Raw genomic sequence first — 17,013 nt, 5'->3', positions numbered from 1 at the left:
TATTTTTGACTTTGCCCAACGCGGCGCACGTGGCGTATGCGTGACGGCTAGTGGTCGCTGGGTCTAAAAAAAAGGGAATGTTCTTTTTTTTGGGCATTTGAACTTTCGCTCGCTTTTGCCAGCCATTTGGCACAACGAGTTGGGAGATAGAGAACTTCTATATACATATGTGTGTGTGTGTGTGTGTGTGTGTTGTGAGCTTGTGTGTGTGTGTTGTGAGTGTGATAAATTCCACGCAATGCGCCATAAAGTATGCAGCAGTATGTACGATATGGCAAGTGCTCAACTGGAGCGTGGCATATAAATCGCAGCATAGTTTTTCGGCCATTCATATATCATAGCTATAACTGCAGCATAGGGAACACCTCTCCCCGTCTCCCCCTTTTCTAGCCGACCCTTTTCGCTTGTCTTGTATGTTGTCCATTTACGTATACATTTTAAATGATTTTTTTATTCTTTCCAACATTTCACATGCATTTTTCTGTACAAAGTAACTTTTAAATAAAACATAAATTCAACCGCGATAAAAAAAAAAATAATAATAGTACACACAATAATTAGACATTCATTAGAGAGGTGAGTGTGTGTGTGTGTGTGCTCGAGAGACGCGACTTTCCCCCCATTGAGCAGTGCTTAAAAGTAGATTATGTGTGATACACTGAAAATTGGCAACGTTGCAAAATGCAATTGCGACGTTGCAATTTTCGCCAATTTGAATTTGAAGTCCGTTTCTGGATGTTGTTATTTTTTAATTAAAGTGCCGCAGGTCACATAATTTACAGTTATACACCGTCACGGATATTACTCGTGTTTATATTTTTAGCCAGTCGCTAAACTCCATGTGCGGGGGAAACTGATGGTGGTGGTTGCTGTTGCTGTTGTTGTTGTTGTTGTTGTTGGTTGGTTGGTTGTGATGGTGCTAATGATGCGTGGTGGTGCTGATAGCTGTTGGCTGGCGGGTGGCGGATGGCGGATGGTGGACTGGAGATGCTGCATACTGCGTCGACGTCGCCATCATCATCATCATCGTCATCGTCATCATCTTAGTAGCCATAGTGGATGCCATGGCCAGAGACAGATGTGTGCACTAATGCGGGGGCAGCAACGGCAGCCCTGTGTTAGCAGAGAAAGGATGATAATGATGTTGTTGGGATGATGAGAGACCATGAGGCGATCCATCTCTATTTATAAAGCCAAACGCATTACTCACTTAAGCACTGGGGCAGCGGCCAGATGCGTGGTGTAGGCGGGTGCGGCATAGGCTGGGGCAGCATAAGCAGCTGGTGCAGCGAGTCCAATGCCATGTCCAATCAGGCTGGGAGCTGTGTATGTGTGTGTGGGTACAAATGGCATTAGTAAAATGCATAATCAGGGCAACCAAAAATTGGTAGCAATAACTCTGTCGCTGCTGCTGTCTCTGCTCTGCTGCTGCAACTGGAAACTTGGCATAGATGTCACTTAACAATATGCCAAAACACGACCTAAACTGTGTCCAGTTTAACAATGAGGAACCTTTAAATTGGCTCATTGTTTGCAAAATCGGAGGAAAGCTCACAGTTTGTCAGCTGTGAATGGGTTTGAGGCATATTTGAGCACATGCTCTCGAGACTGGCGACTGACAAGACGACATCAATCAAATGACACCGCAAGGTCTGCAATTTTGTATTGTCAAGCGAACATGAAATGTGATACGAGCATGTGTCTGTCTGCCGCACAGTGTGACAAAGGTCATCACAAATAGTTGGAACCTTTCGCGAAGTTTGACAACAATGCAGCAGGTATACAAGAAATATATATGTATATAAAATTTCTCATTACAAATGGTGGCATTTGCAAATTGTGTCATTCACTTGTAAATGCAAGAAGCTTGTCAACGGCAAGGAAGAGAGCTGTAAATGTTGTAGTCCATGTAATAATATTTTCGTTGCTCCGGCAAATGGAAAATTTGCAATTAATAAAATATGCCGCTCTGAACTTGTGTAATATATATTTTACTCATATGAAGTTGACAACATTGCATATGCTGCGTTCGTAAATAGAAGTTTGGCAACTGTGCACATAAAGCATATATAAATGCTAGTGCACATACAATAGCTTTAAATTGTTTAGTGTTTGCAATCATTTTTTTCACTGTCCAGGTAAATTGAAGTCTGGAAAGTGTGCGAATAATAAAATAAACTACTTTAAGCGAACATTTCAATTGAAGCCAAGTGCCCTAAAAAAAAACAGAAAGAAAACAAGTAGTCTGCAAAGAAATTCGACAACAGCGCCACAGAAGCAAATAGTCCACTTGACAACAGTACAAATAGTTTCCAACACTACGCAAACTTTTTTACAAGTGTTGCCTGTCTTGACAGTCAAGTGGCAAAGTGGAGCGAGGCATGAAGGTGACGGTGAAGTGCGGCAACGCGGCATTGATAAGCATTGGACCAACGCTCTGTATGCTGCTGTCCTATGCATTGACTGTTTGGAAGGGAGACACGGCGAAGCTGACTTTGCCAATGCCAAACGCCAGTTGTCCAAATGACTGACGAACTGACTGACCCCACACTTGAGGGCGCATCCACATTCCCTTTACTCATTTTCGTTCTCATTCCCATTCCCATTCTCGTTCTCGTTTTCGTCCTCGTCATCATCATCGTCCTGACAGTCATCATCATGACGACCGTTGGCGGGCCATGTGTCAATGCTTTAAACTAGTTGGCAACAATGAATGAATGATTGATTATACGACGCCCGCCTTTGACCGACATCCTGGCCAGGCCAGAGTACCTAAAAACGAACCCAAAACTCAGCTCAACGCAACGTAACTCATACCAGAGAACTTCACTTTGTTGTTGACGGTTGTCTAAGCAGAAATCGATAGCAAACGACAACAACAAGAGAAACAACGTGGCGAATGTGTTGCACATGAGTAAGGGAAAGGCAACGGCAACGTGTAGCACGTGCAACACGCCTTTATTTATTGATAATTTATGAGTAATTTTTTTGAAATGTCCATGCGCTGTGCATGTCATATTAAAATAATTGTCTCTAATGCTTTCGAGTTCATATTTCTATCGATTTTGCAGCACTAAAACTAGTTCTCTTTAGAAAATATATAAAATTTGTAAATAAAAATTTAGATAATTTTATAATATTAGAAAATATCTACATATAAGAAGCGCTTACCTAAAAGTGCACAAAATTACTTTCAGATAGAAATATTAAATCAAATAATGGGAGATAATTTTAAAGAATGTTTGACAACAATGAATTGAATTTTAAATAGGTATTTTCAATTTTGAATTATTATGGGAAGCAAATTCCTGAACTATATCAAAAAGCTGTTTCACTTATTCTCAAATATTTGCTGCAATTTCAGTATTTGTTTGCATTAGAATTAAATTGAATTATTGCTGCCAATTGCATATATAAACTTGTGTGTTTGCTTGGATTTTAGATTTAACTTGAATACAACAAATCAGGCTTATTACAAATTTAAACATGCTTAAAGTTGTAAAACTCCTACGCAATGTTTACATTATGCTTGCCAATAATGTACGAAATTATAAATTCAATTCTAGCTTGAAGTCAGCTGCAAAGACATTTGCTGTTTGGCCAGATAAAATAAATAGAAAATGCAGCTTGCAAACTTGTTTACTTTGTGATCCGTCTGCCAGTTGTTTGTCTCTGCCTGTCGCTAGATGGCGCCACTTATAGCTTTTTACAGAATTTATCTTATTTTTGCAGTTGCACTTCGTTTCGTTTCGCTTCGCTTGTGTTTTTTTTTTTTTCTTTTTTGTGTGTACTGACTGCATTGACCCTTAAGCAGTGACAGCAAAATGAAGTCAAGTGTTGCCAGCATGCGGAAAATACAATAAATTGCAGCGACAGAATAAGAGAGTTTTAAATAAACAAACGCTGTAAAAATGTTAAGAAAACTTTGGCATTTTGGGAAACATTAGTGTAAAAGAGATGGCAAACTACAAAAGGTGCAAAAGGTGCAAAAGGTGCGATAGATTAGAAGTGGGGGGGGGTGGGCAAAAGGAAAGCGTGGTTATTTTTCATAGACCTACCATAAGCTGGAGCGGCGGCGGCGGCATACTTCACAACCGGAGCTGGAGCTGGAGCGGCAGCCAAGTAGCCATGGGACAAAGCTGGTGCGGCAGCATAGCCGGCATAACCAAGGCCAAAGCCATGCGAGGCAGCGCCCGACAACTGCAGCGCTGGGGCAGTGGCAGCATAGTGGCCACCATAGGCCAAGGTGGGTGCGGCAGCTGCCGCATAATGTCCGCCATAGCTAAATGTGGGCGCGGCATAGGCGCTGCTGCTGCTGGCCAGCTGGATTTGGGCAGCAGGCGCAGTGTGTCCAATGGCATAGCCAGCGGCTTGTGGTGCAACTATTTTTTGTTTTTGTTCTTCTTGTTAGCATTTGAAACTACTGTGCAATCAATCTGTATGTGTCAAGTGCTGAGTGTTTGAGTGTGGTGCAATTTGGTGCTCGTGCTTGTCTTTGCATGTAAAGTATTTCTCTACTATGGCACTACTAAATAGTATTCTCTTTGACTTACCGGCATAACCATGTGCGGGCGCCAGGCCACCATCGTTGCTGATGCTGGAGCGCTGTACATGCGACTGCGAGTGCGCTGTCTGCACCTGGCTGGCGTAGTCCGATTGCGAGGACTGACCGTAGTGTCCCTTCACCGTGTGCTCCTGTGTGTTGCCCACCGATGCGTGATCCACGCTGGGTGCACTAATCGAATAGGCCGCTGGGCCGCCGGGTTTGGCCTGAGCGCAGGCGATGGCCATGGCGGCGATGCAGAACACAAGCTGTAAAAATAATACAAATAATAATTACAGTATACTCGTAGTAGTACTCTATATGTAGATAGTGCTTGCATAAATCAGCGAGTGCACAGCCTTCGCTCTTCACAAACTCATTTGTATTTTGTTTGCATTCTCCTATCGAACACTCTCACACTCACTCACTTACTCACTCACTCACACACTCACACATAGGCAGTATGTATAGTAGGGCTACATAAGGAAATTGCAGGCGCATAAACTTTTAATTAAGTTCGCAAAGTAGTTGAGAACTCAAATTCTTGCCATCTCACTTGCTCACTCGCTCACTCGCTTTTGCTACAGTCGACGCAATGCGGCGTATGCGTATTATTTACGGTGAATTTGCTGGCAACACCAGCATAGCAACTTTTCTGTTGAGTTTTGAGCTTAGCTCAGCTCTTAGCATATGCTTCGACTTAATGACACATATCATCTGTAATTTAAAACCAGCTAGTGACGTTTTGCTCAACTAAGTGCTCGATATTCATTATTATAACATATTGCGTATACTTAGTTTTTGTAAAACTTTCGTTTAAGTTTGTTAGTTCCGAGTAACTTTTACTCGCTAGTTGCCTCGGGTTTTCACATTTTTAATATACGCTGTGTATACTTATTATCTTGAATGCTTTCTCGTTAGTTACATAGCAACGAGTAGCACCACTCGCTGCTTTTCAATCACGCTGATTCTTCTATACTGCGTATGTTTATTAGCGAGTAGCTAATAGTAGCGAGTATTAGCGAGTAGCTAATAGTAGCGAGTATTAGCAATTAGCTAATAGTAACGAGTAGCTAATAGTAGCGAGTATTAGCAAGTAGCTAATAGTAGGGAGTATTAGCTACTCGGTAACATCAAAGTAAGTAGCAAAGTATCTAATAGTAGCGAGAGTTACTCGTTCGATACTATCAACTAATAGCGAGTATTAGCCACTCGCTGAAATCAAAATTAAGATAAACTAAATGTCGCTCTCATAATATAATTTACAATATTATTCTTCATATTTTTATTAATACTATAATTAGTAATCATTTACTTTTAATTCGTACACTTATTATTTTTAATGCTTTCTCGCTACTCGTTGTCAGTTCTAAAATGATGCTAGAAGTGCTATGTGCTGCTTAGGGTTAATCAACAGGTTTCTGCCTGCTTCAGAGTCTCGTCTTAATTATTGTTTTGTTTATTTGCGGTTTCTATGAATTAAGTGCTCTTTACTAATTCACTCAACAACAACAACAACTCGCTGCATCACCTATGTATTTGCCTGCTAACTATTATAATTTATTCTCGGATTTGTTTCGATTAACTCGTTACTTTTTGCTCGCCGCTCTTCGCCACTTAATATTCGCTAATTACAATCATTTCGCTGTAATTCTCTTACAAGCGCTTTCCTGCTAATTTCGGTTTAATTACCACTCATTCATTACTCGACTGTTGTTGCTTTAACTGCTTAGATTCTCTTCTTCTTCTTATTGCTTGCCACTTGCTGGCATGGAACACTCAATTGAAATCACTTTCAGGCAAGGGTATTTCGAGTGAGTTTTAGTTGGGTTTATTCAGGGCTCTCTGCTTTTGTCTTTTTGCTGCCTTTTTGCCGACTTTACTTTCATTTTACATTTTATATCCAATTCCATTGAATTTCAATTTACGCGCAAAAATGCTAAGAATAAAAACAAAAAAAAACCCCATCGAGAATTTTCCAAGGGTTTAGGCACATCGGGGAGTTGCGAATGCCTTTTTTTCTGTATTTAAAATTTATATCATTTTCGTTTGTTCCGTTTCGTTTTCGTTTTGGTCTCTTTGCTGTTCTTTTCTGTTCTGTTCTGTTCTGTTGCTCTGTGCTTTGTTTCGTTTTGTTTTATTTCCATTTTGCCTTGCACTTGACTTGGCGCGGCTTTTATTTGTCTTTGGGTATTTATCTGATTTTAATTAAGCGTAACTAACTGCCCGACAGGAGGGCGCAAAAACACGCACAACACCGAGCCGTGTTGGCATTGAAAAAATGAAAACAACAATTACATAACATTCGCTTTAAAGTTGGAATCCCTTTAAGTTGACCCTTTGCAGCATCACAAAGGCAAGTTAACTTGGCCATAACGAGACAGTGAGTCAGTGAGTCAGTCATTCATTCATTTAGCTATTTACGTTCTCCATGTTATTTTTGCATTCGTCTATCGAATGTCACATGTCGCATTTGGAGCTAATTAACATTGAAACATCTATCAGCTCGATGGCCTTTGATTAAATACATATTTATATCAATTTGAATATGCAAAACGAGTGCAAACATAACAGAGTTTGTTATGATTGTAAACAGAAGCTGGCGCATAGAAATTAGCTGGAATTCAATGCTCAATGGTACGTAAAGATTGCTAAAAATATAGCGAAAAAAAAAATACTTTCAAAAATAACTCTTTTTTAAAAGCATTAATGCGATTTTTGGGCTTTGCATTAGTCAGCATAATTACAAGTTTTTATTGATAATTTACTCTTATTTTATCAACTTCTTCTATGAGCTTATGAAGTCTAGAAGAAATTATTATTTATAAAGATTATGATATGTAAAGATTGCACAAAAATATACAAAAAAAAAACAACTTTTAAATGGACTCCTTTTAATGCGCCTTTAGGGCTTTGCATTAGTCTGTATAGAATTGTATAAAACTTTAATTGATAAGTTAATTTTTATTTTTATTTACTTGTTGTATGAAGAAGAAGATTATTACGTATTCAGATTATGACTCGTAAAGATTACTGACAATATAGCAAAAAAAAGCTTTTTAAACTACTTATTTTTAAGTCTGTATAATTACAAACTGTAATTGATAATTTAATTTTATTTTATCAACTTGTTATTTTAGCTTATAAAGCTTCTTCTCGAAGCAGTTAAGTTTGTCTGCATCAGCTGAGGCCATGCTTAAAAGCTCCTTTACAAGCTTTAATGGAAAAGTCTACATAATTGCAAGCTATAATTGATAAGTTTTATTCATCATTATAATGTTATGGGAAGTCTTTTCGAAGCTGTTAAGATTCAATGCAATAACTTGAGCCAACATAAAAAGCTGCTTTACAAGCTTTAGTGCGCTTTCATAGCTTAATACTTAACTTGCTTAATTGCATTAATTACATTCTATTACGTGCTTCAGCAAACTTAAGCCAAGCAGCTTTAAGCTGCTTATCTGCTGATTAAGTCGCAATTAAAATCAGCCTGCCAACGTAATCGATATTGAAATGCATTTCTGCCCCTGACAGATTATTAACACGCTCAAAGCGTCATGCATAATTTAACAAAAATATTTATGCATTGCCAATTAAATGCAGCTAATTGAATCGCTGTCAGGTGGCAGCATTTTCCATTATAACATCGAGTGTTTTTTCCAGCGAAATGAAATCGAGCAATTCAACTGAAATTTGTGGCGGTTGCCCAGGACTCAAGGCACTCGAAAGGCTTTAAAGCGGCCAAGCTGAAGCCTTAAACTTTTTGCAAACTGTTGAATTCAACAAAATGCTTGAACATTAATGTAAAATGCACTGCAATCAAAATGCTAGCGAGGTCCTGTCAACAAGGACAAGGATGACAGCAGCCTGCGGCAACAAGAGAATCGTTATTAAGATCCTTCGCCAAGGACTGTCACAATAATTTGACACAAGCAAAAAAAACAAAAACGAAAAAAACACACAGAACACTTGATCACTTGATTACGCACCTTGAATGCCATTTTGATAGTGGTTATTTTGTTTTGGGGGCGAATGCGAATGTATAAAAAAAACGATTTGTAGCACCGGGCTGCTGGGCTTCGAATTGAAAACTGTCTCAATCTCGCGTTCTTTGCGACTATTTATACAGCTGGATGGAAATTGTGCGCTGGGAAAAATATGGTCCAGCATCGCCAGCAGCCATGGAAAACAAGTTTTGCTGCGTTGCATTTTGGCAAAGCAGGCAGAGTTGAGTTTCAGCTACAAATTCAGTCTCAGCTTCAGCTTCAGCTTCAGCCTACCAGCTTCAGGCTGTCAGCATGTCAGCCTACCAAAACCTACTCTTGTGCCCCTCCTCCTCCTCATCCACCTCCTCTGTTTATTGTGAATGTGCGCAGGCGCGGCCGACGCACTTCAGACTTCAGACTTCAGCGAAGTCGTCGACAACACCCGCCTTATTGTGGTTGCTTTGCCCATTTGGATTGGATTGGATTGGTCGCGTCTCAACTTAATTGAAATGACATCAAAAGCCATTGTCTAATTGGAAATTGTTTTTAGTTGACTAATTTCGTTGATCCAGTGGCGAGTCGAGAGGAAATTCCATGCAACAAGACAACAAAAAAAAAAAACAAAAACAAAAACAACTGCGGCATGCGGCAGCCGGAAAAACACCAACTTTGGACCTGGTTCAACAGACCAAGTTCAATTTATTGCTAACAAGCTGCGAGAATGTTTTTTGTTTTCAGCCAGACAAATTGTGTAAGCGATAAATCAACAAACCCAACCAACAACAGTAAAAAGGAAAAACAAGGACAGCTTTAAATTGCCAAAGGTGCAATTATTAATTAATAAAAATACAAATAAAAATGAACAGAGCGAATTTGCAAAATGTAGCAAAGGAGAAATGACAACATGACATTTTTGCAAAATAATCGTATTTAATCAAGAAAAAGCATTTATTTTCACAAAAATTCGTATTCAGTAAATTTACAATTAATTTGTTTTTAACATATAATAATAAAGTTCGCAAAGTTATTTAATTATAGTATTAGGCTTTAAAATGTAAATGCAAAATTCAATAATTTAATAAGTATACATTACTTATTTTCGATAGAATATAATTGTATTTATTAGTTAGACAAACTTATTTGAAATGTCGAAAAATCATTTAATTCCAAAGACAAAAGTTAAAATTATATATTCTGTGAATATGGAGTTAATTTTCTTTTTTAAAATTCAATCTATTCAAATATTCATCTACTAAACTTATTTTTGTACAAAGAAAGCTGGTAACGTATTTCGATTTATAGACTTTTAAATAAAATAAAAACAAAAACAATAAATTTAATATGAAATGAAAACTATTTTATTTAAACCAAAATCAGAACACATTATTTATGCAGTCAGCTTAAAATTACACTTAAACGAAAAAAAATATGCAAAATTATGGACTTGTAATGTTCAAAACATAAGGAAATAAATAAACTAATAAATGTACACTTATTACTTCGAGTATAAAACAAATAAGAACATATTCGACATTCATTTTCAATAAAACTATATTCTACAAGTATACCAAATATATACTATAAAAATACTAAAATATACCAAATGTGTGTTGATATTATAACTGTACTTAAAATATACCATAAGGTGAAAAATATACCAAATTGTCAGGCAAGGCAACTATGACACATAAAAAACCAAAAATCGTAATTTCATTTTGTAATTGGAAATATAATAATAATAATAATAATAATAATAATAATGTCAATTTTATTGTTATTTAATTGAAAAACTTATTATTTGATACAAAAAACCAAAAATAAAATTATTTTATATTCGATTTTTGTAGAACATGCATAAATATAAAGTTTTTTTTATTCGGTTGCTTGCCTTCGTTGCATTAAATAATTATCTAGAAGCAACATTAAAATTCCTTAAGAAATCGATTCTGCTGTTACAATTTCAAATGACTCAATTAAACACTAAAAGTGAAGCTAACAAATGTGGCAACGCTTTCAAAAAAAATCGATAAAAAAAAAGCATTACATATTGGCTGTAAAATAAATCATAAAACGCGTAATTAAATATAATTAAAATGCAGGCGACGTTGCTAATTGTTCTGGCCACAACAAAAAAATGATTGAACAAGTTGCAGCTGCTGCTGTAGACGCAACTCTCACTTGGCAGCCCCCCACACACACACTCGCACACACACACACTCGCACACACACACTCGCACACACTCTTAGGCAGACAAGACACACGCATATTGCATAACTTGAGTACTCCAGTGCTCCACTGTGTGTAGAGTCCACACACAAGTCACGACTTGGGCAACGCATAAAGTGCGCATAAATTGTGCGACCCACAAAATCGAAAGCCAGCCACAATTTAACCAGCGACAACAACAACAAAAACAGCAACAAAAAATGCTAAAATCACAAATCAAAGCACTTGCAAAAAGGCTGCGAATTCCCCGCCTCCCCATCCCCCCGCCACACCCTTTTGTGTGTGTGTGTGTGTGTGTGTGTTGCCATTGTTGCACAGCAGATTTGAAAGCAAAGTGAAGCGAGGCAAACGCTGCTGCAAAGTCTCTTTTGGCCTGGCCTAGTCGATGCTAGACTTTGGCTCGCTGGCAGCCCAATTTCCGCGCCCAGTTGGCGGCTGCTGCGTGAGAACGAACACACACACACACACACACTCACAGCAAATCCCTGGCCAACTGGGCCAACAGAATTTTTGGCAAGCCAAAAAATAAAACATCACAAAAAACTGGTAACCAAAGACAGAGACTCGAGAGTCGAGACTGAGGCTGAGGCTGCATTTGTGCAGCACTTGCAAATGATACGAAAGCGAATGTGAATAACAAAATGCGAATGCGAATGCAGTTGTGAGTGCGATTGTGAGTGTGAGTGCGAATATGAGTGCCCTTAAGTACCAGTCTTAATGAGCGATTAGGCAATGCAAAGCGAGAAGCCAAATTCAAGCGGAGCACTTTTACAAAAGATGACCGACAAAAGAAGCTTAGATTAAATATTTGCTGAAACTTTTGTAATTGAAAATTGTAATCAAAGTGTGCGAGATTATTTATACAGTGCACACAAAGAAAAAACCTGCTAAAATTATAAATAAAATCTTGGAAAATAAAATTTGCTCCACAAATCCATACTGAAGCCTGTTCCGACCTATTAGGAACTGCTAGCAACTCAAATATTGAGATACGTTAGCGTTACGAATCAATAACTTTGGGACAAATTGTCAAATGATCTTAATATTCCAATCATAAAAAAAGAAATAAGTAGTAAAGTTTAATAAGAAATATATCGATAGACTCCATAACCATGAAAATGATTTAGCCTTAAGTCTAGTAGAGAACAATTTAACAGTAAGAATACTGAAAACATATCTTATACTCGAACTCCCCGATACATAAATCTAACTTACTGAAAATATGTTATGATATATTTATGTATAATACCAGGACTCATTGGAAAACAGTTATTTCTGTAAATTTAAAATGAATTATACAATTTACTTATTGTTTAAGCAGATAGATAAAAAATAAAGAAATAAAAAAAAATATTAAATGATGTAAAAATAAAACCAAAAATGTATATTCTTAAATCAAAATCAAAATTCTACAATAATTCCAAATTGCTTAATCTGGAAATAAACTTATCTTAAATCAAGATACAAATTCTACAATAATTCTAGATTGCCCAATCTTAAAATTCAAGATTATTTAAGAACGAAAACAAAATGTGAATATGAAAACCAGAACCCCGCTGATACTCTTGTCTTTGGAATGAAAACATTTGAAAATTGAACCAAGGAGGCAAATCTTAAACCAAGATGGTTTAAAATTTAGATTGCTTAAAATAAAACAAAAAATATGTGCGATGTGTTTTTTTAATATATTTATCTTTTGCTATAATTATATTATTTGTAACACTATTTTTATTTTATATCATATTTATGTACTATATGTTATCCAATTATCTTCCAGTATTTTTTTACACTCAGCAGCTTTTTATGTATAGTACGAACCGACTAGAGTTTTTACGCAGGATCAACAACTACATGACAGAATGATTTGTGGCATCTCTACTTACTGTGCTAACAGCAACAACATCATAAAGTAGGTTAGATTTTGAAGGAAGGGAATTACAACATTCAAACTTCCATGATTTTCGATTCTCGTTTAAAGAAACAAGAACATATGTAGTTCTTAAATTTGAAAGGTTATCGAACTTTCAAGATGATTTTTTTAATCTTAAACTATGAACGAAACCTTGATTGACGATTTTTCAACCTAACACATTCTTGAAGGAGGATTTTAATAGTGAAATAAGATTTCTCTTATTTTAAAATTGTTTCCCAAACTTGTTTTTAAATCAAAAAATTCTTAAATAATGATTTTCAATGATTTTTTCAATCAAGATTATTTTCTCTCTATGTACAAAATATATGAAACTATAAAATTGTCAACTTTGAAAATTGCGGCTATTTAGTAGATTTTTGTAAAATATTTTTGCAGAGGTCCAAATTGCCTTGCAGAAGTTTTGGTCTATCCGAAGCCGATTTAATTTCAACCCGAAAAAGTGTGATAGCTAAGAAAGAAAAATCTATTTCAGCTTGATTTATCAATTTGAAAAGTGTTAGCTAGATATAATATAAAGAAACCAACCTTCAAATACAGATAAAAATAATTGTAAATGCACAAAAAAAAGGTAATTTTAATTATAAACAAAAATTAAAAAATAAATTATAAAAAAATTGTAAAAGTGTTTAAGACGAGTTGCAGCTTAAATATCGGTTGATCAAAAGCAATTACAACACATACATTAGTCCACACTTAAGCTTGACAAATCTTTATGAAGCTCCCATGCAGAGCCACGCCCACTTATCCCAACCGCCCATTCTAATTTCATGGTCCGTCACAAATTTTTGGTATCGACTTTTTCACAATTTTCAACAAAGCTATTACCAGCAGCTTACTCTACCAACATGTTGCAGTTCTTCACAACCGTTGAGTAACAGTTGATTAAAAGCCAGCTTGGAAATCTTTGTGAAGTTCTCCTGCTTGACCACGCCCACTTAAGAGAACCGCCTTCACTTATATCTCCGTCCGATGCCTAGTCAAGCACACACACACAATATTACCGACATACAGACAAATTTTTGGCAATGACTTTTTCAGTGATTTACTTAAATCAACTAACAGCAGCATCCTCTGTTAATGCATTGCAATGTCTTTCAGCTGTGAACAAATAGAAATAGTAACAACTGTTTCACAACAGTTGAGTAAAAGTACTCAAAGCAAAGCTAGAAAATCCTCATTAAGCTGTCCTCCTTAACCACGCCCACTTAGACGATCCGCCTTCACTAATATTCCGGTCCGACGCCTAATCAAACACTCAAGCATGCATTTGGAATGCATAAAGTACAATTTTTGGCAAGCCATTTTCAGTAGTTGATAGGAATCATCACACACACACACACACACATGCGAACACATTCATGCAAATCTAAGCATAGCAATCTTTATGAAGTTCTCCTGGCCGACCACGCCTACTAATTCCATTCGCCCACTCAAAAATCTTGGTACGAAAAAAGTAAAATTTTTGCCAATGGTTTTTTTCACACATCGATTACCAGCAGCTTACTCTGTGAGTGTTGAGTGTTGAAAGAGTTGCCATTCTTTGGCTTGACTTAATCACTAACTTAACTATCAAAGAGAGAGAGAGAGAGAGAAAAGCACTTTCACCACCGATTACAGTTTAACTTTCACAAATCTTTATTAGACAGCCCAAAAAAGAACCTTGATGAATCCAAGTACCTCCTAGATAGCGGGTTCTCACAGTGTAGAAGGGTATTATAGAGACGAGACGATATTGTCATGTCTGTCTATCCGTCTCTCTCGGTATGAACACCTAGATCTCACAGGCTATAAGAAATAGAGATATTATTTATTTTTCATAAAGTTTTCACGCAGAACAAATTTGCTTAAAATTTTTGCCACGCTCACTTCATCCCTCGCAAATCGAATAACAATAATTTTGAAGCTAGAGTCGAGTACACAAAATAATAACTAAAGTATTTTTTTTGTATATTCTTTATTTATTTACAATAGTATAGTATTTATTATTCCTAGTCGCGATCACATAAAAAATGTTAAGGCTACTTATGAAATTGTATGGGGTCTTAGTTGCTTTGGCTGACAATCTGGTATATCTTACACTATATAGTATATCTTGATCGGCTCTAGCTTTCTTACTTGTATGCATTCAAGAATAAATCATTCGGTGATAAAAAGTTATTAAGTATATATTCAGCAGGTGAACATAATTATATTTAAATTATACATTCTTATACAAAAAAAGGTTATAAATTGCAATCCAGAATTTAAGACTTTAGTACTTGGCTTAAGAACTAACGAGATGTTGAGATCTCTTCGGCCTGAAATTTCTATTTGCTGTGCTGCTGCTGTGTTTGCTGTTTTACTTATACATATTTATATATTATATATATATATATATAATAATATTTTGTTTTTATTCAAAATGGCTAGCGGGTATCTCACAGTCGAGCACACTCGAATGTAGCTTTCTTACTTGTCTAGTTTTATATTGAGGGGCAAAAAAACGTATTAGGTTACAAGGACATTTAAAGCCCATTAATAAGTGAGATTTCATAGCTGAATATTAAATTGTTAAAGCTGAGTGCATTCACGTCAAAGAGTGCATTAATTGTAAAACTCGACGAAATGCATGAATAAATAAGCAGAATCATAAAATCGCCTTACAAAATGTATTTTACTTGAGCACAAATGCATTTGAAAGTAGCAATAACAATTGCAAATAAGTGCAATAGTTTAATGAATTCAGAAGTAAATTTATTTTCGATTCTGGAGCATTTTAAAGCGACGCCAATTGAGAATCAGTCTTAAGAGCAGAGCAGAGCAGCAAAGCGAGCACGTTGAATGAGTTGAAGGTTAATTTACGAGGATAGCTGGATGCCAAAACCAAATGTAGGGAGAAATACTATACAAAAAATAAAATACGCATATAACATAGAGAACTAGCCAATGCTTTCAGTGGCAAGCGTGTGTGACCTTGCAGCACCCCGCGTTGCAAGCTGAGACAGCGTGAGTGTGTGTATGTGTGTGTGTGTGTGAGTGTGGCAAAGGATGTTTGCCGTATGCTGTTGAAGGATGACGCCACATTGCGTGCAGCATGGCTATCGCCTGTGGCGTCTGGATGAGCAGCTGTTGTTGTTGTTGCTGTTGTTGCTGTTGGTGTTGCAAGTGCCACTGTTGTCAAGGCAAAATGACAGTTGCCCAGTTTGTTGCATCTTCACTCTCCGCTGCTGCGTAAGATGATGATGATGATGATGATGATGATATTTCGATACAATTCTATGACTTCGAGTATCGAGTATTGTTTTGTCTGCTTGGCCATCCATCTCATTTTGGAATGCCAGAACAAATGTTTGTCAGCCTTTTGAAAACCAATCTGCACGCTTTTGTCTTGAAATTAATTTGTATAATTGCAGCGTCAATACCATGACACACACATACACACATACAATACACTCACGCTCAACAACAACAACAACAACAACCACAACAAACATCAGTCAAATGTGCAAGCAAGCATGTCGACATTCGTCTCTCTCTCTCTCTCTCTCTCTCTCTCTCTTTTCTGCCTTCTCTCCACTGGCCACTCTCTACTCTCCTCTCCCCTCTCTGCTCTTTGCCCCTTTTTGGCCAGCCAGGAGCCGACCGCCTGTCAATGGCGACCACTCAGGCGCAACTTTACGCGTCTATGTGGGTCAAAAAGCCATGGACAATAAAAGAAAATCGGGCAATCAACTCGAAGTGCAGATACTCTATAACACATTTGCATAATAATAACTTCGAGAGCAGCTAGATGAATTTAAAATAAGATTGTTTTCCATAAATATAATAAACCAAATAAAAAAGAATACATATAGAAAAAAAAGTGCTAGAATAAGAACTTGAATCAAGATTGTATGATGACAAAATTGAAACAAAAAGGTTTTTTCTTAAATCAAAATCAAAGTTTTCCTATGAATCCTAAAATTCATGATCATAATCTTATTTGAAAAATAGAAAAATCTCTAATTGAATTATGAAAGCAAAATCTTAAATCAAACGTTCTAAGATTTAGATTGTTTAAAAAAGAAAATAAAATTAAAAATGTATGTATATGTGCTTATTTTTAATATATATTTTTAATGTATGTTGTTTAATTTATTTTAATATTTGCAGCAAATATAAAACAATGTTATGCATCTCTATTTATTGCACTAACAGTAATAACACCAAAAATTAGATTCTTATTTTAAAATTAAAATTATTTATTGTTTATTTTCCAAAATTTAAACCAGATTAAAATGTATAAATTTGAAATCTTTTCGACCCTAAAATAAGATTCTTTTAAATCACAAAACAATTGTTGAGGAAT

General features: G+C 36.4%; 1 protein-coding gene across 2 annotated transcripts; it reads right to left on the bottom strand.

Annotated features, from left to right (window-relative positions):
- Positions 1-460: 460 nt before the first annotated feature.
- LOC133849035 (cuticle protein 16.5) lies at positions 461-8,641 on the bottom strand. 2 transcript variants are annotated; one of them, XM_062284858.1, is made up of 5 exons: positions 8,530-8,641; positions 4,554-4,812; positions 4,059-4,382; positions 1,211-1,322; positions 461-1,113 (listed from the first exon to the last, which is right to left on the bottom strand). In XM_062284858.1, the coding sequence occupies exons 1-5, from the start codon at positions 8,539-8,541 to the stop codon at positions 1,044-1,046; spliced, it is 777 nt and encodes a 258-aa protein (XP_062140842.1). In that variant the 5' UTR covers positions 8,542-8,641; the 3' UTR covers positions 461-1,043. The 2 variants fall into 2 exon arrangements, with proteins under 2 accessions (XP_062140842.1, XP_062140843.1); XM_062284859.1 differs by lacking the exon at positions 4,059-4,382.
- Between the last annotated feature and the right edge of the window lie 8,372 nt (positions 8,642-17,013).

This window comes from Drosophila sulfurigaster, chromosome X (genome assembly GCF_023558435.1).
Source record: "Drosophila sulfurigaster albostrigata strain 15112-1811.04 chromosome X, ASM2355843v2, whole genome shotgun sequence".
NCBI lineage: Eukaryota > Metazoa > Arthropoda > Insecta > Diptera > Drosophilidae > Drosophila > Drosophila sulfurigaster.
Note: the sequence above shows the minus strand (reverse complement) of the source record. Positions and strands in the feature narration are given on the sequence as shown.